The sequence below is a fragment of the Larimichthys crocea genome, chromosome I (genome assembly GCF_000972845.2).
Source record: "Larimichthys crocea isolate SSNF chromosome I, L_crocea_2.0, whole genome shotgun sequence".
NCBI lineage: Eukaryota > Metazoa > Chordata > Actinopteri > Sciaenidae > Larimichthys > Larimichthys crocea.
Window position 1 is genome coordinate 15,655,219 of NC_040011.1, and position 27,195 is coordinate 15,682,413.

Sequence of the window (27,195 nt, forward strand, 5' to 3'; positions counted from 1 at the left end):
CCTAATATTTCCTGTTGATGGCCATGACTGCAGTGTTTTTGAACATATCATTTAACCTCTGCTTACTATCTTGCTGCCATATTTTAGCTCATAACTAATAATGGTTGTATGCGCGTCACCTGCCTGAACATGACTACACATCAGGCTAAATATATATATATATATCTATATATTATATCTATATATATCATATATAAATTAATTTACCACTTTGAGGAGGTCAACTTTAGTTGTACACATAGTTTTAACTAAGCATCTTTAGGTTACCTGATGGATGCTGGGGAAGACTGCCTGAGTTCAGCTTGAGGGTTGTGCCATGGTTCATTAGCACAGTGATCTAACTCCACTTCCCCAGGCTTCCTCTCACTGTCCAGCCACAGCAGCTTCACACACACCTATTCCCTTTGAGGGCTGACAGCTCCATGCTATGCCAAGTCTGTTTGTTCAAGTCAGCAAAGTCAAGTTTGCTCAAACCGAGCTATACTCCACCTGAAGAAGGGGAAGCATCAATCACACACACAAAGAACAAAAATATGATAAAGCCACAGTAACCACAGCCCCTACCATGCAGGTGGCCTCCACAGTTAGACTAAATCACACTGTTGTTACCAACATATAACGCTAAACTGTTAATCAGAGGAGGATCTGGGAGAGCGTCATTCTTTACAGCCAGATAATGAGAAATAATCATCCTCAATCATCAAGTTGGAGCTATTAAACAGCTCATGGGGCACGTGGGCCACACATGTTTTATTCATCACAGGGTGCATACACATATGCAAATAGAGCGCTTACAATGCGCATGTTCACTAATTTTATTATCAGCAAACGCTTAATCATGTAGCTACCGCGGCAATCAACTTCATGCACCGCTGCTCTTGTAAAGCCAATTGATGCAAATTAAGAGCAGCGCTCTATAGGAAACAAAAGAAAGTTGAAATGATCCCAGCTCAAGCCTCCTTGTAAAAGGATCAGACTGACTCATCTGCAGAGCAAACCATAAACTAACATCTGTGACTCCAATATGGATTTAGAGATGTGCTGACTTTCTATTTTTGCCAATGCGTTTGCCATTTACGAAGCAAATGTACTAATCTCTGTCACTAACTTCAAAGAGGCGATTTTTTTTCTTGTTGGTGGAGAATCTGAGTCATTCAGACTACAGTTTGAAGTACTGTCTCATGTCATGACCTAAAATCAATTTAAAATGATGGACATCGTTCAGTAAAGCGACACTGAACTATTTGTTGTCCTTGATATTTACATCTGCACTGGGTAACATCTGTATGTGGGGAGGAAAAAACCTGATTCCAGAACTCTACATCACTGCTCACATCTTTGATTAGTTCAACAAATCTGTCCACTGTTGATAGCTGGTTGAAAAGCAGTCGCCCAGTCAGAATTTGAAGGCAGGATTAGCTTCAGGTTGTTGGAAGTTGACTTACAGAGATGACAACAATATTTTTTTGCTCTTATCAGCCACTACTCTAGCTTCTGCTAACACTATATCAGTCTGACTGAACGAACATTATGTTTCAATCTCCACTCACGGCTCAGTCACTGCTGATTTTTTCATTTGTGTCCTGTTCTATTGTCAGGATGTTGTTATATCTCTATTGTGGCTGTGATCCCTCTTTGTCATTTGCTTTGGACTGACAGTAAGTACATGGGCTCCTGTGAGTGCTCCCCTGTGGCAGCCGGCCACCTGCTCCAGTGTTTAACAGATGTGACGGCACACCAGGGCTGATCTTAGCCGTTATTAAAAACACACAGTGTCAGGCTCCAGTGGACGCTCTCACTCACTGGTGATCCCTGCTTTGTCTCTGTACGTCGTCCGTGTCAAGCCTCATTACAGGCACAAGAACAGGGGCTGGGGCTGAACGCGCTTTCGTTGCTGGTTCCCCCTTTTCTGGTGACTGCTTTGATGACAGGGGGTCTCTGACAGTGGGGCAGGAGAGGGACTGAGCGGATGTGTAGCTGTCTTGTACAAATATTTCCATCTAATTTTTCTGTCTGTCTGGTCCAGAGAATGCCATACCGAGACCATCTGGCGCAATGACAACTTGGCTTCTTGAGCCATGCATGACGTCCCTGCAGCCTTCAATCAGAAATCTGGCTAATTAGGCAGTGGCACTTAGATAGGAAATGTTCCAGCTGGCTCATTTGTAAACTTCCATTGCTCAGCATATCAATCGTTTTTGGTTTAAGATGCTGTTCCTCTGCAGGGAACAGAGCGAGACAGATACAGAGAGCCCTAAGAAAGCAAAGGACTTAGCAGACAAACAAAAGTCCGGATCAGTTCAGCACGGATCAGAGCCTCAATAGCCAGCTTGTGCTGAAGCTCTAATTAATCTCTGGGTCTTGTAAGAGCCGCAGCACGGCGCCTCAGCCATTACAGGGTGCTTCTGGAGTGATTTAGAGCCCAAGGACTGTCAAACAGAGTTTTCAAGGCCTCTACCTTGAAGTCTCTGACAAAAGCAGCTGAGCTTACATCTCCACATGGTGCTTACCTTTAGCTTTGAAGACAGAATAGAGGGGTCCACTACTGTCAGAAGGGTAAAGTCTAAAAAGGAGCACAGAGTTTGCCGCAGTTCAGGCCTTTAATGATCATGGCGAAGGGGGAAAACACTTAACTAAAATGCCACGTTGGCTGCATTTAATAGACCTTAACAATGTTTGATCTTCAGTACAGCTCTCTTGACACTCCATGCTGTAAACAAAAATTTGCATATGTGCAAATCGTTCAAGAATACAACGTACACAGATACCGAAGCTCTTCATTAGTTTTCTCCAAACAGACTGCTGAAGTTACAGTCAAGCGAGCATTTCCAATCCTGCCAGGATTGATAGAACGCCTTCAGGTAAAAAAAATTACACGCAGTCTGTTGACTCTTATAAAACAGTGTAAAACCGTTTTTTTCATGCCTCCAACATGGGAGTTGGAGCTAAGGTGTTTAATGAACTGGAAAGATTTCAAGTGTTCATGGATTATTAAGTCCTCGGAGAGATGACGGGGAGAGCAGAGTGGGCGCTGTGCCAGGCTCACTGATCAAGAGGATCTGCCTGTATTATCAGCATGGAGAATTAAGACCTCCCAGAATCCCACAGGAGGTACAAGCTAGGGATGTACTCGCACAGACTTCATTCATCACCATCTACTATAGCATGGAAACACGCACAGCTTGTACCGCAACAATGCTCAATACAGTTCATGCAAAGAAAAGGTGTATGTGCCATGACCAGAGGAGGCCTCAGGGCTCAGTCCAAGTCAAGCCTTAGCAAATCAAACAAGTAAACCAGTAACTCTACCTGACCATGAGCCCTGTTACAGTACCACAGCACTGGGTTGAGTTGAATCAAAGTTGCTTTGCACCATTCACTTCAATGTTTGTAAAACCTGCAGAAACTATAAAGGTTGCGCTACAATCATGTGACAACTGCAGAGACTTTACAATAACCCACAAACTGAAACATAGATGGTGAATGAACTTGTCCATCATCAATTAGTAGTAGTAGTAGGTTATGAATACGTCTTCTAGTAGGACCTATGTAATAATTACACATACAAAGTGTGTCAGAGGGCTGGGCTAGTGTCTGCTCTGTAATGTGTGCTGTGTCAGGTTGATCATTGTGGTATATTTGACCAAAGGCCAAAAAGAAATCTCATAATACTGGATAAACAGACTGAGTTGTATTATTCCTGTAGTTCAGTCACTCTTTGTGTTAAAGACAGATAGTTACATGCGTAAGCATGTAGTCTTGGAGTTTTACCAGTCAAAACTGATCACGATTTTGCTTCACGTCTCACAAGTATTCATTTTGGCAACTTCAGGCTGACTCAAATCCAAGTCTACAGCTCTGCCTGGTGATGAGGACCAAAAATAGAGATATCAAAACTCGAGCTGTGCTTCTCTCCACCTGAGTGAGGAGGAAAACCTTTATATACCTTTCAAGCTTTTCTTGACAGAATGACAGAAAAAATAGAGCTGCAACGATTGGTCAATCAATCAACTATTTCAACAAAACTATTTTGATTATGAATTCATTCTTTAAGTCATTTATAAGTAAAGTAACATTTGAAGACATCACCTTGGGCTCTGCAAAGCTGTGACTGACATTTTCGACCATTTTCTGACATTTCATAGAACGAACAATGAATCAGTCAACAGACAGAAGTAATAAGCAGTGTAACTGGTAATAAAACAATTATTGGAACCCCCCAAAGAAAAGGATTTTCAAGTCTTCCACCTTTACAGCCTGGAAGGAAAAAGTCTTCCAGGCAAGACTTGGGTGGAATGACAAATTTCTTCCATCACTATCATAAACCTGTTAAAACACAATATTGATCACAGTGCACCAGAAACCATCTGTGTTATCTCTGCTGTCATGTGGGCCAGTAGATTGGCTTGTCGGAGGGCAGCAAAATGACAAATGGCTTGTCATGTTAAACCCAAAGCACGTTTTCTACAGGGCCACAGCGGCAGACCGAGTAACTGACAAAAGTCATAGACTGCTAGGAGACAAACAGGAGTAGATGAGCGGCCTGCCAATCCAAGATAATTGACAAGGCAAGATGACACTGTGACCGAAGAGGAAGCCGAACAAAAGAAGTGACAGCCCTCTTCCATACACCATGTTTCTGCTGTTATTAGTGGTCGGTTGGGGGTGGAGAAGTGGAAGGCTTTCTGACCCCAATTTTAGCACCCATAATCCATTTATTATGCCGCTGCCACAACACCCATCTTTCCTTTGAGAGAAGCTGAAAGCTTTTATTCCTTTTATCCATGAACAGAGCTGATCAAAGCCAAACTATGTGCACGCACGATGTCCATCTTCCCCTGTTGTGTTTTTAGGGGAGAATAATGAGAGAGATCCACACAGAGCATGATCATTACGTTCATTTTAACCAGCCACTAGCCACCCGGCACCCTGTGTAGTAAATGGAGATGTAAGTTGGTGTGATAAAGGGGATAACACTTGGCTGGGATCCATCATGGATGAAAAGAGGGAGGGAAAAAAAAGCAGATTCGAGTGTGGCACAGAAACCACAGCCTCAAAGACGTCTGACAGCAGACAGTGTCCAACTCTGACAGACTGTGTCAGACAGGACAATGTTTTCACTCATTAGATCGGACTGCTACTTGAATCCAAACACTCTCAGAAGAATAAACCATCAACTGTGAGTGTGTTGTCTCAATTAAAGTTGACAGGAACAGTGAATGGCAACATGCTGTAGGTTTCCTTCTGGGCTACAGAGCAAATAAAACACCCACAGAGTTTCATGAAACACCATCCTTCTTAATGCTAAAATCAATAAACTGAGTTCATCTTAGGGCAGAGATGGTTTAGACAGAGAGATAGATGATGGCTCAATGAACTTAGAAAAAAATGCACTTGATCAACTTTCACATTTTTTCCAAATAAATCCAACATACAAACTGAAATATCTTGAAGAAAGAATGTATTTATGTATATTGTATTATATTATATTATGTATGTTTATTGATTTAGGACTAGGGCAACAAAAGATTATTGTTCTCAGATTTTTTCTGCCAAGCACAAGTCTATGTTGATGTCTTGAGATTGTTTACTTTGCTGTTTGTACTAATTCTTATTTTTTCATTTATGTAACTTAAACAAAGTGTTGCTTGATGAATATCAGTTCATTCTTCCCTGATCAAGTTGTCAATATTTTGCTCCAGCACTGATCAGGCTTATATCCAAGAATTGTTTAAAAGACAAAAAAAGAATGATAAAACCTGTTCTGTTATTGCTCTGCTGAAAACATTCCCCCTCCGTGTTAATGGTGCATCTAAAACACGCCCGCTCTATTTTCTTTGGTGGAAAAAAAATGTGCAAAATAAGCACCAGAGTGTTAAATATAAACTTTAGTGAAAGTCAAACAGGGGTTACAGCCGGAAAGCTCAGAGTCAGCATTCAGTCGACAATGAGGAGGTGGGCAGTGATCGGCGCACACACTAGCAGACACATTGAGAGAGCTGTCACCTCTTCATCACACCCCTCCACCCTCCTTTAAGCACAGCGCGCCACCTCTCGCTGACCCCTGCGACCAGAGTTCAGGCTGCTCAGCTGCAGGAGCTCCAGCCGGTAACACAACTCCACTCCACTCTACTCCACTTCCACTCAGCAAGTGACCCCACAGATAGTCAGGAAACACAATAAAATACTAAAACTGACCATGGTACCAAAAAAAAAAAAAGAAAAAAAAAGAAAAGAAAAGAAAACAACCCCACAAGAGTCTCAGAAGCTCTTCCTGATCATTGGTCACAGTACCTGGCAGACTTTGTAGAGTAGTTTATAATGCTCCTCAGGCTTCTGCAGGGTACAGAGGCTGCATCCCATGGTGGAGGAGATCACACCATCCAGGCTCCCCCTCCAGCCACTCAGACAGGAAGAGAGAAGCAGACTTCTTCTTCTTCTCCTTCTCTGAACTGACTCCCTCGCTCCTGCTCTGTCTTTTCTCCACAGCCACACAACGACTTTGGCTGACAGTGTTGACTTCCCCCCAGCTTGTGGCTGTATCTCTCCGCTCAGCCTCGTCTCCCTCTCTCACACACGCCCCCCCCCCACCTCCTCGCTTCACATGCTCCCTCCCTCTCCGATGCTCTCTCAGCCTGCTGCTGAGTTTAGGGGAGGCCAGTGCCAGAGCTCAGTTATATACACCCCCTCATGTTTATTAAGCAGCTGCTCATTGATTATTCATGACGGGGGGGCCAACTCTTTTGGGTTGACCAAAGAGGCTGACATCATGCGAAATGAAGTCTTCTTTTTAATTAATAAGCATCATCGGATCTATTGTTCGGAAACAAGTTGAGTGACACAAAGGCTTTTCATTTCATGACACGACTAATATGTTTCTCTCAGGGGGTCCCAGCTGCTTGTTTGTTAACAGCTCCAGACTTAACCAACATACATTTGTGACATGTATCTGAAGCTATGCTCTGCAGCTTTGTCGCAGCATACCCTTTCTGTGCCCCAGTTAAATTAGCACTTGGTGACCTCTGCTATACTAATCCAGTAGAGAGAGACACTGAGCATTCTTTCATCACAAATTTCTCTCCAAACACACAAGCCAAGGGGAAACAAATAAACCAGATAAATATTTATGCTGGCCTTCTCCAGTGCAGCCAGAAAAGCTTTACCCAGCAGAGCATCCTTTGCGTGGTGTACAGTACAGATCTCTGGGTCCTTCTTCATGTCCGCTGTGATGAACGGGAATGGCTGCATAAGCCAGACCTGGCATCTGTCCTGTTCTGTTCTGGTGCCACAGTCAACTAAAGATAAATGTCTATTAGGGGCAAGGAGGGCAACAAACGCTGGTTATAATCTGTTGGATTGTAGAGGTCAGAGATGGAACACAACATTTCTACAGGCGGATGTGATACAGTCTCAATGCCCCTGCAGCCAGAGGGCAGTGTTTGACCCTGTGATGTCTTCCTTCACGATTTGATCCTACTCTCGTTGTGTGAAATACGAAGGATTACTTCATTGAAGTCTACGGTGCTAAGCCACATACCTGGATAGATTTCATGGCATGAGGGGGATGGTCCTGTGGGAGAAACCCTGACTGCTGGTGATAGTGGTATTTCCTCTTGCCAGATGTGTCCACTGATCCCTATCTATCAGCACTTCCACAGCTTGAGCGCCTTTCCCAGACAGCCGCATTCATAGCGAGGCTGGAAGGTTTCCAGTCAAATGTCATGAAAATTTTATGCTAATTTTTTTTCAAATGCCACAGAAAAAGAAAATGTGAAGCCTGAAGGCGACATAAAACTACATGAATAAAAAAAAAACAAGCCAAGAGGGTAGCTGCTCTATGACGTCAGCTAATGTCGGCCATACTTCAAACAAAGAAATTTACTCAGTAATGTGTTATTTAAGGGATAATGTACAGGGAGCCGCTCATTATTGTGAAATAAACTCTGACCCTGCTTATTACATGGCTATTTACTCAAGAAATCAATAGTTTGGCAGAAAATATTGATCTAAAAATGATTTTATTGTGTCGTCTGTGGTCCTCAAGACTATGAGGAGATGATCAGAACTGCGTCATAGCAACAGTCTTATTCCAGTAACAGATCATTATTCAGAAATAACAGAATGCCATAATTGACCAATCGATTATTCCACTAAGGTGTGTAAATAGCACAAATTGATGGCCCTGTATCCACAAGTTGCAACTCAACATCATTGTACATTGGTAAAACAGTATGTGCAGAATTTCTAGAAGGTTTTGGTAGACTCATAAATCACATTTATTGGCAACAAACACTGATAAATCATTTTCTTAAATGCGCTCCCACTGGTTTGAATATCAAGTCAAATTCATGTCAATGTATTGGCCAGATAGACAGTCCTGCCTTGAGCAAAGTTTTTAAAATTTTATAAGAATTTGCCATTTCTGTTCAGATTCTTTCATTTCTAATAAAATTTCTAAAAACACTTGGATGGGAATTCGGCTAATGAGATTTAATTTTTCCATTTAATCTCTGTGTTTGTATTCTGCCCAAGGAGCTATAAACCAGTAGCTGTCTTCAAATACATTCTCATCGTTTTCCCACAACCTTAACCGCAGAGAATACCGGACAAACTTATAAAAAAAAGATCTTAAAATAAGATCCTTGAGGCGGAAAAAGTGGTGGTGGCAAAAATTTGCCTCGGGCAAACTTTGAAGATGTCTGTGTGAACTTAACAATCATTCATAATTACTGCGGGCTTTGCTTGTCCGGGTGCAAGACTCAAACTTTCATCCAGTGTAGCATGAAGACTAATTCTACGCTCACATTAGCTGTACTGTTGTGCCTGGGGCTGGGATCAGTGGAGAGTTTTAGCCGGCGCTCTTGCGCGGCTAATCTTTCTTTCACACTGAGATTATCCCATTCACAAAATCAAAACGGAGACAGAGCTCTGATACGAACAACTGCACTAAAGGTTAAGGCAGCTGTCGCAGACAGAATGTGCGTATTCATGAATAACTGGCAGCGGTAAAATATGGAGCAGAGAAGGTAAATGGAGACCTGTTCAACAACGAGTCTGCACGCTGTCCATCATTGTGTTCAGAGATTTAATTTTATCGTTGCTGATTTAATTTCTTGCCCTCATTGATCACAAACCCAGTCTTCTCCATCCCTGTGGTGTGGTTTGATCAACGGGCTCACCGGAGAGACACTCACACTTCAGCTTTTATTCATTAGTGGTCTAGACGGTGACACAGTGTCAGAGGTTTCTATCTCAGTGGGAGTGAGACCAAAAGATAATAATGTCATGTGGTTTGTTATAATAAACATCAACATTTGTTTGTTTTTTTTCTTAGACACGAGGAGGCTAGAGGTTACTACATCCCCTCCCAATTAGCAATGTGGTGCTCGGGTCCTGTGCATTTGATCTATGCTTGGTTGAATCATTCATATTCACAGAGAGGCCGCCTGGTGTTGTTCCTCCGTCCCACTGGGCCCAGTTTAAGAGTCATTGCTTTAACTAGAACCACATTGGGATCAGGTGCAGCATTCACCATCCCTGTGTGGTTTATAACTAACACACTGTCTCCCTCCCTCTGAGCCCTTTATGCTCATCACATAACTTCAAGAATGGACAGTTTCACCTGAAGGATATGGCTTCTACACACAAACATGCAAGTTTTCTTTAATGATTTGACTTATTCATCACAAGATTATCAACTTCAAATTGCTTATTCTGTCCAACAAACAGCCCAAAACCTAAATATATGAAATGCACGATCACAGAAAATCACAAAAAAGCTGCACATCCTCACATTTGAGAAGCTGCAACCAGAAACTGTTGGGCATCTATAACTGAAGGAATAGCCTGTATATGAAGCTGCAGCCAGTTAGCTTAGCATAAAACACGGAAAGCATAGTTCAGTGCAAAGACAGACAAAATACACCTACCAGCACCTCTGAAGCTCACTAGTTGACATGTCATATCTCACTCCTTTAATTGACTCTCTGAAGATTAACAGTATGCGACTAATGAGAAATTGCATATAAACGTGACCCTCATCGTCTTTAGTCCACATGATGGCACCACTGCAGAGCCATCGAAATGAACGTAACCTTACCTCGACATTTCAGCCTGCCACGTGGCAAAATGCCAAAGCCATTCATCTCTACATCGTGGGAAGCCAGACCTCAGTGATCAGAACGGAGGAAGACTTTAAAAAAGGTGGCCTTAACAGGGTGTGGAGACAAAGTCTGCAGAAGGTGACAACGTGGCAACATATGAAGAAACAGGACACCGATGGCTGATAGTGATAACACAAGGAAAAGGCATGATGTCGGGGTCCTCTCACACGACTCTAATGCACTGTCCAGACGGCAGGATGGGAGGGAGGGGGGGGGTTGGAGGAGATGAGTCACGGGGGAAAACTAAATTGGCTACATATTGTAAATCCATGAAGGGAATGTCTGTTGTATAAAATGCTGTTGTTGTGAGCATCAGCAGTGGCTGGATTAACGTCACTTTACGTCATGTTACTTGAGGTGAGGCAAAAAAAATGAGGACTTTCCACTGTCCTCAGAACCACAAACACTGAATAACATAAACAGGCAGATGCTTTAATTTTCCCTTTCTCTGACTTTACTTGGACACATTCAAAGCCGAGGGCATCACTTTCTAATGAACCCCCCCTTATCAAGGCTTTATAAGTTGTAGCTGATAGAATTGGTGTTTTTTCCCCATCTTTTAATAAGCCATCGGGTCTGCAGTATAGACACACCATTATTCGTGGTTTTCTCAATTTCCAAACAGCCAGTGGCAAACATATTCAGCAAATGTGTTGAATACATTTCCTTCTCTTTACATTATGCAAAGCTGACGGTCTATTGTTTCATGTTTACTTGCTAGAAGTCTTATTTTCTGCCTTTGCTAGGGCATTTCTGTGTTTCTTAACTCATTGACGCCACCTGTTGTTTGCGAGAATAATCGTCAGGAAAGTGTATCGAGTCATCGCGCTGGTGTTCGTCAATGGGTGTCTTCGTGCAAAAAAGATAAATAAACCCTGGACCTACTCAGACAAACACTGCTCTATAGCACCACCTGTGGTCAAAAACTCTATAGGGTACATTTAATAGGTCGTAAAAGAAGAATCGTATCTAGAGTTGTTAATAAGTAGTCAATGAATAGATCGTGGTATGAATGTCTTCTTAAGTAAGATTCCACATGTGCATTTGGTGTACTTCTGAAGCATGAATTTTCTCAGGCAATAGTCAACAGGTTTGGTCCACCATAGACGGAGATTAGAAGATTGATTTAGGGCATAGCTCAGTCCCCTCTGATCCCTCATATCACCCCTTCAATCTACAGAGGATATGAGAATAGATTAGAGCTACAATGCCGCTGTGTTAATGGAGATACCAGGTGAGCCAACGGCAAGATGGAGTGAGAGCTAACAGGAGGGATGTTAAAATAAGGTGTGAAGAAGACAGACACACGAGGCGGAGAGACACACAGAACCCACAGAGGAGTAAACGGGGACAGAGACAGAAACTAAACGTGTGGAGGAGTTTAATGAGTCCCCAGTTCCTCTCAACTGTACCGCTGGGGCCTGAGCGCATGAGGATCAGTGTGTGTGTGTGTGTGTGTGTGTGTGTGTGGTGTGTGTGTACCCACCTCTGAAACACTGGGCTGTGCATAATTTATCAGACAGCTGTCAGCTTTGTACTCCTATTTACTCTGCGAGCCAGATCCTGTGCCAACAGGGAGCCCAGCCAGCAGGAATGACAGCCACCGAAACAGTTTAATTGGAGACTCAAACAACTAATAATGCCATTACTATCACTTCAGTGTAATTACTTAAGGATGAGGGGATGTTAATATGCTAAAATGCTATCATAATGCTCTCGTCACACACAAATCTCGATGTATGACACTAGATATTTTTACAATTTAGATTTTTTCCCAGAGGCAGTCTCCTATTATCAACAACCTGACAGTATAATGCACATAATTTCACTCCGGGTTGAATAAAATCACCTTTAATTTTTTGGGGAGCTGGGCTTGGAAAAAACAGCTTCAGGCATTTGTTGTGATGGGGTCACTGAGGCGGTTTAGACAAACATTATGACACAAAAGCAATTATCAGTTTTTGTGGGTGCTCATCGGAGTGGAACCTCTGTCCCTGTGCCAACTTGTGGGAACGTTTTTTAAAAAAGACATTTTTGTCAGTTTCTTCGAATAAAAACAAACACCTCTCACAAAAAGAGTAGACAGCAGCTTTCTGGCTTTATAAATGAAGCCAAGAAGATGCAGGCATGGACGGGAGGAGTTTAAGTGTAAATTAATTGGTCCTGGTGAGGACAGAATAGCTCTTGCAGTGATTCTCTAGGCCTGGTCCCCGGATGACCGCACTACAACCCAGCACCACACACGAGTGACCTGTATTTAGCTCCATAATAAGGCTAGAAAAATTACCACCTCACCTTTGCTACTATAAAAACGTCTCCACTACTGTGTGATGGCGAGGTATAATAAAATACTATTTACAGCTAATTATCCAAATGCCACGACATTCCTGCAGAAGGTAACTCACAGCGCTTGTCAACACAGTTATTAGGCGGGATATTAAAAGGAGTTCATATTTCATCCCCTCCTGTACCGAGAGCAGGGCTTGATGATGTGACTGCACTCTGGGGCTCTCTGTAGGACTCTGCCAACTCTGAAGTCCACACAGAACTTCTGTCACTGGCTAATTCCCCAAGCCTTCATCACTCGAGCATGCTGGCAGCCAAAGTCACCAATGAAAGCCTTCAAGCTGCACTGGGTGCAGAGTAAGGAAGCGTGGGTGCACACACTGCTGATAAAGAAGGCAGATGAGAAGGGAGTGAAGTGAAACGACTCTGGACTGCGATTGTAGAGAGGCAATCAGATCACTTGGATGAAGGGTGGCAGGAGTTTTGGGTGTGGAGTTGACAGCCTTTCATTTCATTCTTAAATGATCATTTTACAGCTGTCAGTTGAGAGTTGAACCCACTTATGAGTGGGTCTTCCATTAATCACAGGGTTGGCAGGTTGATCCCTAACTCCTCCTGTCCACAAATCAAAGTGTCTTTGATGGTGTTTGCTCTTGATGGTGTGGATGGAGTCTGTGTGTGTGTTTGGGGATGAATGAAAGGCAAACTATCAAGTGCTATAGATAAAAGTTATGCTAGGACATCAACTGGACCTGAGACTTTCTGTTCTCTCTTTAGTTTGGTAGATTTTTAGCATGAAGAGAGTCACAGCTGACGTCACACAAGGGAATGGTTAACAAACACCCGGGTGAAGTCAGGGGGACTTCAAATAATTTGGAAATTTGCAATCCATTTTTACCTATTTAATAAAACCAAAACTGTCTAAAGCAACAGAAGAGTAAGCTGGCCAAGCCAGACAGCTACACCAAAAGGATGTGGATGATACAGAGACCAGTCCCGTGGTCACAGATGAGTCAGACTTTTTTCCACTAAGGGACAGTGAAACAGAACACACTCTTGAGGGAACTTAAAAAGTTACAAAAATTGTCGAACACACCCTCTTAATTCCAAAGTTGGAAAAGGTCTCAGATGCTGTTCGACTAACAGACCAGCACTTTGTTGGAGCCCCTAATATTTCACTTTCCATTTTGTAGTTTGCTCGGCTATGCTTGTTTCTTTCATATAATCATTTCCCTGTCCTAATGTGTCACATTGTATATCCCAGTTCTTCAAAGCTCTACAATACCTGCTGGTTCAGTACCCATTTCTTACAGCTGATTCCAGTTCCCTGTGAATTACATCTTCTCCCCACGTGATAACTTTGGTTCACCAATGGCCACTGACAGCACTGCTTGCACTGCAGAAGGAACCTGCAACCTATTATCACCTCGAGAGCAGAGCTGACATTTAGAGGTTCTCCCTGAAGAGAGGAAATAACTGGAAATAGCAGGCCCCCTTGACAATGTCTACACGTTACGGTAAATTTGGTTTAGTTTCTTTAGTGGAAAGAGGGAATATGTCAACTTGTTTGAGTGAAAGGTTCTGAAGAGTGAGTTATAGCTAAAGGTCCATGTTCAGCAGCCCTCAATCTCATTACATTACAGTGCTCTAACAAATGAAACGCTCTGCAAGAGAGCTGAGGTCATTGAGAGGTAAGTGACTGACATATTGGTTGACATCGCTCAAATGTCCCAATACCCAGACGGATCACCGGGTTTAACTGCCCACAGTCAACTGTGATGAATGAGTTCTCCACCCTGGACGGGGAAATATTATTTTTACACACATTCACGTCTTTAGCACTCCACGAGAATTTGATGAAATTGCTGTTGATGCTAACTGGATGTCTTGACCAGTCAGTAAATCTCTTTGCTGCATGACCTCCCGGCCCATTAGTCAGGCCGAGGCAATGACCTAAGAGGCCTTATGGGCAGTGAGGACCAATTCACGGCCTCCCTGTTGTTTTTGTCGAGGCAGTCAGCGGATTCATAGTGAGAGGTTTGCTCCTCTTCAGATGTATCAGGCTCCAGTGGCTGCCAGATGACACTTATTCTGAACATCACTTGGACTGATACCACTTCATATGTGGCTGAATAAACCTCTAGGCTACATGCAAAGTTAATGCGCAGGATATGAGAGCCTTTAACGATGTCACAGTTTTTCATGTTCCCTTCCCATGAAGAAAAATGCTTCAGACCATTTAGTTTAAAAAAAAAAAGACTATTCAGATTAGATTTCCCAACAAATCAAAAAGCATTTAGCTAAATATTGTAAGCCTCCAACCTTAATGTAATAGCTGGGGACACTGAAGTTTCAAAGAACACCAACTCGTTAACTATACCAGGATTTCTGAGAGGTGTGAAATTGCGAGTTGTACACTCTGATATCATTATTAACCAGGAAATCCCACCGGATACCTGAGACAATCAGGTTTGATGATGAAGGCTGACCTTTCAGATTACATGAACTTCATTTCATTTTCTCCATCACTGGTACTTTGAGAGTTGAAATGACTTTGAGGAACACATTTAGCACTGATATGGTGAATTCAACTTATCTGTCCTTGCTCTTTATCCAATCCATATAGCCCCAGAGTTTGGGGTTTAAAAGAAGATTTAAAAGAAAGTCTACTGTTCTGGTTGAAAAAGAAAAATCAGTAAAGCTTAAACTGAAACTGATTTTAAAACATAAGTAAATCTGTCACATTTCCTTTAATAAATTCTATAATCGTTGTTGGATGCATCATTGTTTAAACTGATTTTGCTAAAAATGTATAACCACTATTAAGTATACATATTTGCTATAGAAGCAAGTAGCAGTATGATTGTTGCAGGACTTTATGGTAGTGATTATGCAACAGGCATGAGTAGTCTGTAATGAATTGAATTTTGCCAATAAACTCCACTCAAATGCTTCCCATGGCACATGGCACAATCCAAGCGTGTACAATGTCCCCATTCTGCACTACTGATCTAATGACTGCCCAGAACAGTGGGGGTTTTAACGAGGGAAATGCTAATGCCATTAGCACGAATGGAAAATTAATTAGCGACACATGTCAATAGATGTACAGAAATTATCATGTAAAGTGGTTTTTAGGGTGCAAATAAGAGCATTTAGTGTGCTAATATGTTATTCAGCAATGTTAGGCGAAACATGCACAGAGTTGTGGATTAAAATGAGAATGGAAATGTCAGCTGCAAAAAGATGTTTGTTTTCTTATTTTCCTGTTTATTTTCCAAATAAACACGTGCATTATAACCTTTACCAAACAACTCAGTGGATCATAATGAGGCCTTTTATTAGCACGGTACGTCTTTCAATATGAGAGACATTATATGCTACAATTATGGTGACACATTTAGCTGTCAGAATAAAACGAAAATACAAATGTCAATATGAGGCTCTGGTTGAAAACATTTCCTTTCTGATTCAGTTGGTGGGCTCAGTGTACTTCACATCAAACTGGGAACTAGAAAATGGTCCGAAGTGCAGGTCTCTCCTTTGATGCTCTGAGCATCATTAACTCAAATATAATTTCTCCAGCACTGGTTCCACCAACACACCTTCACAAGGAGTGCTTTATTGAAAATAACAAGAACTGCAAATTCAGCCTCCCATTCCATTTAGAAAGGGAATGGGAGGCTGAATTTGAAAAACGGTAGCATGCTTTTAAAAAGGAACCCAAGCCTGTAATTTCCATCTCGTACCAACTTCATTTGCGCTGGAGTACCCTGCAAATGCTGCCTTTGCAGAGTACAATGCTGTGGTGATGTTAAGAGGAGCCAGTCCATTAAGAGAGGCAGGGAGAGAGAGAACCGTCCTCTCTGTTGAGCAGAGCAGAGGAGCAAGGGGAAAGAAAGACAAAAGAGCAACAGACAGAAGGGAATAGAGGATGGAGGGAGCAGCCACAGGGGGGTAAATGCAGAGAAAAGGATGGAGAGAAGGGAAAGATAGAGAGATGGCTGTGGTTTAATGAGGAGACCATGATTTTAGGAGCGAGCAGGGGGGATGGTTTGATCTTTGACCTCTCAGATCCCTTGGTGCGTGTGACAGGCCTGAGTTCATACGGAGGATTAAGGTAATCAAGGGTAGTAATGAGAACAGAGCACACATTCATGAGCCTGGACACTCCCCGAAAGCAACAATTATGCACCTTACCCCCACTCTGCTTTCTCCTGAGAGTGTGTCTATACCTAGACATCATCTTTGCCTGTGGTGGTTTACTTCTTGACAGAAGGGGGCCACTGTAGACAGATATAGATGTGTGAAATAATGCCCAAGGATAACCCCATCCCCCCATTAATGGCATACCTAGCCTTTGTCCCACTTTGCGAGAACACGTGTCTTTCAGCTGGTACAGGCCACCCTTCAGTCCAACTTGACAGGAACAACTTATTAGAAAGTGGATATTTAAAGAAACAAGAATCACCTGGTTACCTTCGATGAAACTACAGTGCAGTGCTGAAACACAATTGTCGAACAACCAACAGAAATTCAGTCAGCAACAACTTTGATAATAAATGAATCATTTTTGCAATTTAATTAGCCAACCTTTGCGGGTCCCTTTTTATATTATTGTAAACTGGATATTTTGCCATTGGTTGGACAAAACCAGCAATTTTTATGATGTCAACTTGGGAGCTTGGGAGTGCTCATTTGGTGTTATTCACCATTTTATGAAAAGAAATCAACCCCCTGTACCCCTACTGTGTTAATTATTAATAATTAATTAGGGAAGCAACTCATGATGGTTACCATTTTTGATGAATTTGACATTTATTTTAATGATTACTAGATAAATCATTTAGACAATAAAACATCAGGAAACAGTGGATAGCCAAATGTGTTCAAATGACTCTAATGGAAGACAAGATAAGTTTGCCATTATTGCTTGGAAAATTGCCTAAAAGATTGATTATCAAAAGACTTTATTGAGTAACAATTAATTATTGACATCCAGTGGATCAAGAAATATCCATTCTACCCGATGATGGGTAGATTATTAGGTTATATAAAATAAAAACAAAGTATCTCAGATAATCCAGCATAACTGGACTTTGTAGACCTTTTTCAAATCCCTACACTCAGTGCAGTAGCAAGACAAAGTAAAACAGCCTTTCTGTTTCCCAGCAGACATCCTGACAAGTCCAAGAGTGAGGAGGCACTTTAAAAGGCTTCACTGTGTCTGCAGCAGACCGGTGGAACATGACTTCATTTTGAGGTCGGCACAATCCCTTCAAAAATCCCATCACTTGTCTTAACACCTACAAAGGAGACGTTTAAGTCCTCATAATGAGGATGCCACATGCCGTATCATCTTTCACAGGCTCCATTTGACCGGCACTCCCTTTGGATGGAGTCACATTCAGTGGTGCACATCCTTGCCTTTTTTTAATCACATGTTTTCAATTACTGCAGGAGTGCACAGAAACCAACTTGTGCCGTAATTCAATAAAGACACAAAGAGGCAGGTCAAGCGGGTGGGACAGTCGGGCATTGTCCTGGGACAGCTGAGTGACAGGGGCGAGTTTAGGAGCCCAGAGCACACACTGGTTACTTTGTACCTGTCAGTCAAGCTGTGACACAAACAACCTGCCAGGGGACATAGGGGACACGTTGAGAGGCGACTGAGGTGAGAGGTCTGTGACCACAGAATAGTCCCCCACACAGCAGGTGACTCCGACCCTCTGCCTTTCAAAAACTTAATAACAATAAGAGGGCAGAGCAGATGGCTACTGCAACACAACAGTCAAGTGTGTAAGGACGGACCTATGGATCCTTCAGTGATGCTACAAAAGCAGCCAGGACAGCACTGGTTTCAACAAAAAGGATTTAACAAAGATGATAACTTTGTGTCATTACCTGGCATTGATAAAACACATTACTAGTTTCGTTTGCACAAAAACTGTCGACCCGTCTTTTGTTTCCAGAACTTTACAAGTTGTTATGCGGATTCTTGGCACCACATTTCTCAAGCCATAATTGACTGATTTCAATTCACTGTTTTTGTAGATACTGGCAAATCAACATGACTGGTATAACTGGTATAAATCTATATATATATATATATTATTATATAGTCACCACCCTAGTTTGCGTATCAGTATGCTAACATTTGCTAATTAGCAGTAAACACAAAGTATAGTTAAGGCTGATGGGAATGCATACTGCAAGCATTTGGTCATGAACCAAAGCACTGGACAGAAGGTGAATTGATCAGCTGGTGACACTACAAGAAAAGTATGAGGATCACCAAAGATTTGGATTCACATCTTTGCATAGTTTTCTGCCAATCCATGAAGTAGATGCAGAGATGCTTATTTATGGTAACTGTTTGGGTATAGTCAGAGCAGTCAAAGAACCCTTAACTTCAACCCATCCATCCCACACCATTTATCTGGATTGAAATGTCAACTGTAAGACCACACTTCTCACATCAGTACCCAACCTCATTCATGTTCTTATGTCTGCAGCTGGGTTCCAGTGTTTTGTAGGCTGAAATTCATATTATTATCCTTGGATTTGAAATGAGATGTTCATACGGATGTAATGTCCACATAGTTGTAATTACAGCACAGCACAGTCCAACTTTAATATGCCAAACACAGAAGTCTTAAGCAAAGAGGAATCTAATTAATATTTTACTGCTGCTAAACTCTCTCTTTCTCTACCTCTATTTGCAGTGTTCAAATACACCACTCAGATTTACTTTTCATTGAGGCTCACACTCTAAGGTTTTTCAGCCCCATCTATCTCTGTCAAAGCTTCTCACTACAAAGTACTCCTTCCTTAGTCCACCACTGACTTCTTCCTTATCTACTGCGCTCAGCTAACACACCATCATTCAGACTGCTTCCAAGCCAGTGGACGTTCCTCAGCCAAGGAAAAAAAGATTGATTTTTGCAGTTAAGCGGTAGAGGTAAGGAGGTATTATGTGCCAGTCACGGCTGGCTGTGCTGCTAGCCCTAGTGAGTGGCTGTGGACAGCAGATCACACAGAGTGAGGCAGCTGAATAACACTGACAAACCTGAGGGTCAAAGCTGAATACAAAAGCAAAATGTAAAGCAGAAAACTGTAGACAGGAAAGACAGGTTTAATTACTGTTGGTGATTCAAGCAGACAAGACAGTGATTACTCAGTCACAGAATACAGACAGGAGAACTGACTGACACCAGTTATAACCCTGACTGATGATGAACTGATGATGACAGTAAAGCTCGTAATGGAAAACTCAAGATAAAGGACCAGCATTGGTCCATCTATTACACCTAGAACCAGTTTTCAGTCCAGGATTTTTTAGGCGGTCCAAAAGAGTGGCTCGATGACACACTGTGGCCACCCTGAGCGTACCCTGAGCACAGATTAAATGGATTGTGTGCAACTAAACTCCATCTTTAAATGACAATGTTCATTCCAAAAAGGCTTCATGGCATCAGTGTTTCTAAAGATACACAGAATCGATGATGGCATCAACACTGACTTGATTAAGCAGATTAGGTATCAGCCATGATGTAACTGGTCTATACTTAATCCAGTTCATTTGTTAATGCCATTGTCATTGTTAGATTAATTTAATCATGGTAGGCTGGGATAGCACGTCAGAACCTGGCCTCATTTTGTTTTACATATGATTCCTTTGAGTTTAATGCAGTGTGGCAGTTGGATCAATTCCTGTTTTCATGTCCGGTCCAAGACTGAATCCTCATTCGTCATTATGACACATTCTAAGCAAACTAAAAAGACAGGAAGCCGCTCTCAGTGATGTCACTACAAAACTCTCAGCTCCGTCTGCAGCATGCATAGTGTTAGCGTTGTAGCATCACAGATGGTGGTGTAAAGTTAGCACTGTCTTCATGGTAAGTTGCTAACTAGTTTGTGAAATACCTTTCCTGGAAGTTAGTAAACAATCACTCCATCATGTGCCCTTCTAAATACATCTCTAATATAACCCTGTCTTCGACAACCGTTATGTCACTCCTGCTGATCACATTTGTTTACTGTGTTAGAAAGGGAACTAACCATCTAATACATTCAGCTAAAAAGAAGAGGTTTGAAATCTCATTTTGAACCACTCAGCACTGTTAAAATCACTGCATTGCAATGTTAATGCAAATCCAACACTTCCTGTATCCAATTCAAATTACTAGTTTGCATTTCAGTAGAAAGATTTCCTTAATTTCCTAAAAGTTAACAAGACTTTTATTGTGAAACATTTACAGGAAAGTGTTGTGGAAAACTCCACTCTCATTTATGGTTTTCATTATGTTCCACTTGGACACTTGACATGTGGTGACTAGTGGTAAAATTCAGTGTTACCAGTCCAGTATCGTGTTCGGCTTAATATCAAACCGATTTGAATTTTTTCTTTCTTTCTTTTTTTTAAAAATCAGCCGAACTCTAGAGTGGAATTGGAGACAAAAAAAAGGTCCATTCTTGTGTGTTTCCAGTTTAACTGCATTTTTGTCAGAGAAAATATCCTGTCCAGCTTTCAGGACCACAAAGGCTTTGCACTGAAACAAACTTTAATTCTATACAGTGTAAGCAAAGTGTAAGCAGCTCTTGATTAGACTGTTGATTAATTCAGTGACAGAGGGGACTCTGGGTACATCACTGACTTTAAATCAAGAAAAACGATTCAAAAGAATAAATGCACAATGTAAATAAAAAGCCATCACGGTTTTTTCAGACTGAGGTAGACAAAAACAAGCATAAAAAAACCAAATCAAACCCAAGCAAGTCAAAAACCAAGATGATTGGACATGTCTATTCCATCCACCCCCTCCCAGGCCCCAGTGGGCTGTCATTAGCCATCCCTGGGTAATATCTCCCCTTCTCCTAATTGAGAGCCACAGGTTGACATGGTGTCTCCCTAACCCCCCAGCTTTGATGCTGTTGTTTCCGCTTCGCCTCACCACACAGAGGCTCCTAATGGGACAAACAGGTGAGCAGGGAAAACCTCAAGAAGAGTTTCTCTGAAAAAACAGACGTATTTTAGAGACTGATAATTGAATAGAATAAGAATAAGGCTGGAAATGGACAAGGCTTTTTCCTATTAGATGCAGCCGTAATAACCTTGGTGAAAGTTTTTTATTCCAAGTGTGTGTGTGTGTGTGTATGTGTGTGTGTGTTTGTGTGGATGGGTTGAAGAGACTGTCAGGCAGGCAGCATCTGAGAGGACAGTTAACAATGAAGCTAATGCACACGCCAGGCAGGACCCCAGTCACCAAGGAAACACAACCTGTTTCTGACCGTCGCCATGGCAACCCGGATCCAAAAAAGTCTCAAGGGCGATGTCCCATTGTTAAAGATTTCTCTCTCTCTCTCTCTCCCTCTGTTATCTGTCTTCATCGATAGGGAACGCAGTAAATGTTACAGCATTAAAAACAAGCCATTATACAATAAAAGGAGATTTTCCATCAGAATGATCCACGATTAAAGATTGTGCAAACTCAACTAACCCTCTGAGGTCACACCAGCCTTTCAACTGCATATTAATCCCAGATAATCCTTTCCAATTAGTCAGAAAAGAATTCAGATGCGGAAATATTACTGGAAGCGCCAAGAACTTCCTAACTCAGATGCTATTTCATGTCTTTCCTCTTAAGCTGAGAATGAAAACTGATTCACTCATTGGGCACTCAGCCCAACCTGAGTCTACATCAGCGGGCTTGGCCTTGAGGTCCGGCTCTGGTGGCTGTACAACCAGCTCAGCTACACACATAGTCGTGTTATGCAACCTGAGCCGAGCCGGGAATGTGATTTTCTCCGTCCAGCGGGCTCTAATGCCGCTCTTGATGTGTAATGAGTACGAGGGTTCAGGTGAACTGGAGCTTTTGTTCTCTCTCGTGTGCTCGCTTTTGTAATGAGATTACTGGTTCAGATGGGAGTTGGAGGGGCTGAAGGATGGCAGTGCTGCAGATATATGTATTGTGTGGGGAGTGAGGTTTACATGCATGCTTGGATTGACCGCCCTGAGGGGCTGATTAGCAAGCAACAGGGCAGAGATTAACTCTGATTACATCACAAATCTGCCCCAAGCCGCTATAGTCTGCCAATACATGCTACAGCAGGACTGTAGAATCCATCCTTTATGACACATACACACACACACTAACACACACATCAGCACGCTCTCCGACATTCACATTCAATCCCATTTCACCACCGAAACAACAAACAGCTTCGCCCATGCAAAACATACACAGTAAGTGAAACCCTTGCAGCGAGAGAGAAGCGAGGCCATCGAGAGTTCAGCTGCCGTCCAGCACTCCAGACTAAACAACCCTCAGAGAGCCGAGAGCACTTGATCTACTCGTTCGACAGAGAGGTCATGTCATTTGAGGAGGATAGAAGGAGATGTCCACCTCGGGGGGTTACGTCCACAAGGTCAGAACATTCACAGATGGCAAGAAAGAAAAAGACATCAGAAAGGATTAATAACGAGCATCCCGCTCTGTAACACAGTCTCCTGACCTTTGTCACATCATCTCAGATTTCCATCCCTCACTCTTCAAACTTACATATCTCGAAAAGTGTCAGGTTATAACCTTCCGTATAGTTAATCACCTGAATTCTCCGAAAGAGCTCCTTCAGAGTGAAAAATGTCAATACAGTTTACCCTGAAGACTGTAATCCTCAACTGCAGAAAAAGTGGTGAGTATATTGCAACAGAAAACATCCATAGCAGTCTAGCCTTGCAAGGATTTCACTAGATATACTGTATAAAACCTACTATCCTCTGTGCTTCAGTGTGAAACATCCACCAAGCAGTTTATAAGCCATCTTTTCTCTGCACATGCTACCGACATTTCTAAAGCTTTGGGGATTGTATGTGCTCCACATTCAGATATATTAATCTCATTAATAAGCAGACAAGCAGCCCAAAAGAGAAAGATGAATCAAGCAGTTGAGAAACTGTCTGAGACATCCAGGTTTTTTCTTCCCTTTAAAAATCACACAAAGCGGTAACGAGACATTGTTTTGCTGAAGGGATGTGGGATCAAATCGGGGCAAGGCAGTGAGATTATTTATTAAAGAGAGCCCTGGGTGAGCTTCTGAAGAGTCACATCGCCACCTACTGGTGATATTTGAAAAAAAAAAGAAGAAGTCTAGGGGTGGACACATTTGATGCTGAGCAGCAAAAGGAGATTCAGGGTGTTCAAAGCTTTCCGTTTTTGCTTTCATGTTGCTCGAAATGTTGAACAGAGACGGCGTAATGACTTTCACAGATGTTCAGCAAGGGGGAAAAATGAAACGAGGAGAGGTAGGGAGAGGACGTGGAAGAGAAAAACATAAACAAGCAGACAAGACATGCAGTGAGAGTAAGAGGGGAGGTGTGTCGCTTTTAGCAAACTGAGAATTTGTGGAAACAGCTTCAACAAGTGGCCTAATCCCAGAGAGCTGTCCTGTGGGGGAGAAGGGGCCACACTGGTGTTTACCTGCTAGATTCTACAGCAGGCCATCAATATCAATGTGGGTCTCACACCGCCCGCCCCAACTCCTTCTGGCATTTCATCACTCCTCCGTCTTCTACTTCTGTCCTCCCATCAAGTACCTCTCCAACATGTGTGTGTCTGTGTGTGTGTGTGTGTGTGTGTGTGTGTCAGGATGTTTCAGGAGCCCAGCTGGTTATGTCGGCAGTGGGAGGAGAGGTAGGAGGGAAAAGAGGGAAAGGAGCTTAGGGAGCTGGAGCCATGGCTCCAGTCTAGCATGACTCAGTCTGGGTGCATCTATGCCCCTGGGGAAAAGACACAAAGCATGTACCAAAACACACTGCTCTCACCCCTCTTCACCCTCTGTAATCAGTGTGTTCAGATGCTCACTTTCCCCCCATTTAACAAGCATTTCCATGCCTCTTAGCCCAGCTGCTCGGAGCAGAAATAACAGCAATGACAGGAGGGCGACTCGAAAGGCATTAGTGCAGGGTCTGTTTGGGCTTTCCTGCAAAGAAAGAGCTGGGAAGAGAGATCTGTGCTAGTGCTGCTTCCCTGCTCCAGAGGCTCAGCTGCACTGTGGACTGAAGAATGCGACGCCCAGGAGAGAGAGAGCACAGACTGGACAACATGAGAGGGGCCGGAGCGTTTACAGCCCCATGGGGGGATTGGCCCACCTGTTCAAACAGCCAGAGCTATCCTGAGGAAATGAAAACTTCCATCTCTGCAGAGCTGAGCAGATCCTGCACACCAAATCCCTTTCACTTCCTCGTTGGCTCACTCGCTATCTTCTGTTTCCACAGCTGGCTCTAGAACCGTCTTTCCCTGCCCTATCTGCACATCTAGACCCGGCACAGAACCAAATACAAATCCCTTAACCCATTCAGGTGGAAAATTAAAGTCTTGAATGTCAATGTTTTCTGCAGTGCGTCACATGATAATATCTATAAAAGTTATGGTATGCAAGCCAACTTTAAAAGTGGGTCACAGTTGCCTGCCACAGTGCGGCCGTAAATATTCACCAGCCCTCTCGCTCAGAAAGACCCCATCGGAGCTTCGCTGAACCGCCTGAACCTTTGCAGTGCAGCAGAGATCGAAGTCCTAAACGGAGTGCCATGGACGGGGGCAGCGAGGAGGACAGGGACAAACGTGAACTGTTACTGACCTTGGCCAGTCATTGCTCAGGTCACTGCTCACACCAAGGTGTGGGATGACTCTGGGGGTCAGGCTGGGTGTAACCCTATCTGACCCTGACGCACTGTTCTGTCTGATTCCTTGTAGACAGCAGAGAATAGGTGCATTATGCAGTGTTGACTTACATGACAAGAATATGTAATATTCTGAATGTTTTCTAACTTGACGTTTATGATTTATTAAGCGCTGCTCTCCCTGCCACAAACTTGTTCACAAGTTTATGGGAAATGCAGTCATTTACTTTGCTGTTACAGCTGAACAAATGGGAATAAATTTTCCGCACAACTTCACCCTAAAGCAAAAAGCAAACGTCTCCCAGACTGTGAGTATTAACCTTGAGTCTCTTTCCAGCCAGACTCGGCCTTATCAGCAGATGCAGACTCCTGGCGTCGGACGGAGGAGACAGAGGTACCTGGAAATAAACACCACCTTAACTGCAGCCATCGCCATGGAGATACCCTCAGGGGGGAGGCCAATGAAATGTCCGACAATGGGGGAACAGCCTGCCAGCAAGTGCCATCAGCTCTTTTTACGAGCGACTAATGTACTCCCATGCCTCTGTCAGGGCTGTCCGTTATTATCGCTGTTCACTTAGTCATCTCACACAGACTCATCTGATGACTGATGATATGGAGCAAGAGGAGAATAAAAGGTGTTGCGAATGTATTCTGTCACCTATTCCTTTCACCGCAGGTTGAGAAGTCTGAACCTTTGGGTGTCAGCTCAGAAGAGGATGCAAATGATCACAGCTGGATAGTCCCTGCATGATTTGACAGCCAGGAGACACCCAGTTTCTTCCAGCAGAAACCTCAAATTACACCTTTCAGAGGAGTCATAAATCAGAGCTTGTTGGTTAAATGCTTTTGTGTCAGACATAAAACATAGACATGACAGGTAAGGAAAAGTGTGTCAGCTAGTAAAACGAAGGGAATGAATGTAACTACCGTGGAGAGCCGTCAAACTAAGAATTCACAACAACCACCCGTGACATTCTCCTTTCTATCTGACTTATCATTTTTGGCTCGAAGAGTGAGATGGCTCTGAAGTTGCATACTGCAGCCACCAGGGGCCGCTCCATCCCTCTAGTGTTGTGCCTCACATTCGAGAGCAAGGCCAGCTGGACAGGAGTCAAGAATGATCCTCACAGAACTGAGCCTCTATCCTGATACAAAACCCAGCCTACACGTAGCGTGCAGCTCCAGCAGGTCGACCTGCGCTCTTTTAACAGACAACAGCTCCGGTTACATATAAAATGCATATTTTAGGGAGCATATAAATACTTTATAGAACTGCCACAGCTGGCACTATAACTTGTAAATCCCTTCTCATTGGTGAAAACATCTGCCAAAATATTCTTTTGTCTTGGGATTATTACAAGTACGAGTACAACTCTGGGGCTTCTTTGGAGAACAATGTGAGAAATAAAGCAAACACAGAACAATACACTATCGGGCTAAATTGGAATTTAAGTATGAAATCGGCTTGTTTTTCCAGGCCACACCTGAGACACACACACACACACACACACACACACACACACACACACACACACACTCTATGATGAGAAATGCAAAGCTCCCTGTTTAACATTTAACTCTGTTTGCAGATGTTGGTGACAAATTTATCTGTTTTATTACAAGAGTCCAAGAGAACAGCAGAGAGCGTGGGAGGTGGAAAAGTAGAAAAATAAAGAGGGAGGAAAAAAAAAAAAACAGTTGGATGTTTAAAGCCTCTTTGCTGGTCCCACAGGGCATTGCAACAGCAGCAACAGCGCAAGGCTCATGGTTGACTTGGCCCATCACGGGCGCATTCATACTTTTCCAGCAGGCAGACAGGAAGCACCTGGGTCCAAGGGCCGGAGAATGGCGGGTGCCCCCTGGCCCCACCCAACGTAACACATCATCAACTCGACTAGAAGGATCCTGTGCAGGCTCCGTAGCTCTGAACAGCTGTGTGTAAACAAACATACCTCCTCTATACCCAGCAGTGGCACAGGGGAATATGTTTTTTCATTCTGCTTCAACCCTCAGGCATAGAAAACACAGAGGAAAACAGCAAACAGTGGAACTGTTGGCTCT

At 42.9% G+C, this 27,195-nt stretch overlaps 1 protein-coding gene across 3 annotated transcripts in view; it reads right to left on the minus strand.

Moving 5' to 3' along the window:
• pdzrn3b (PDZ domain containing RING finger 3b) overlaps window positions 1–27,195 on the minus strand; it is a 95,790-nt gene that overhangs the window by 13,108 nt on the left and 55,487 nt on the right. The window contains exon 1 of one of the 3 annotated variants that reach the window (XM_010734939.3): window positions 6,295–6,615. The exons of the other annotated variants lie outside the window; for them this stretch is intronic. Within the exon in view, the coding sequence (XP_010733241.1) occupies window positions 6,295–6,363 (69 nt within the window). The 5' untranslated portion in view covers window positions 6,364–6,615. Of the gene's footprint in view, window positions 1–6,294; window positions 6,616–27,195 lie in introns of those variants that run through there. 3 annotated transcript variants of the gene reach the window in all.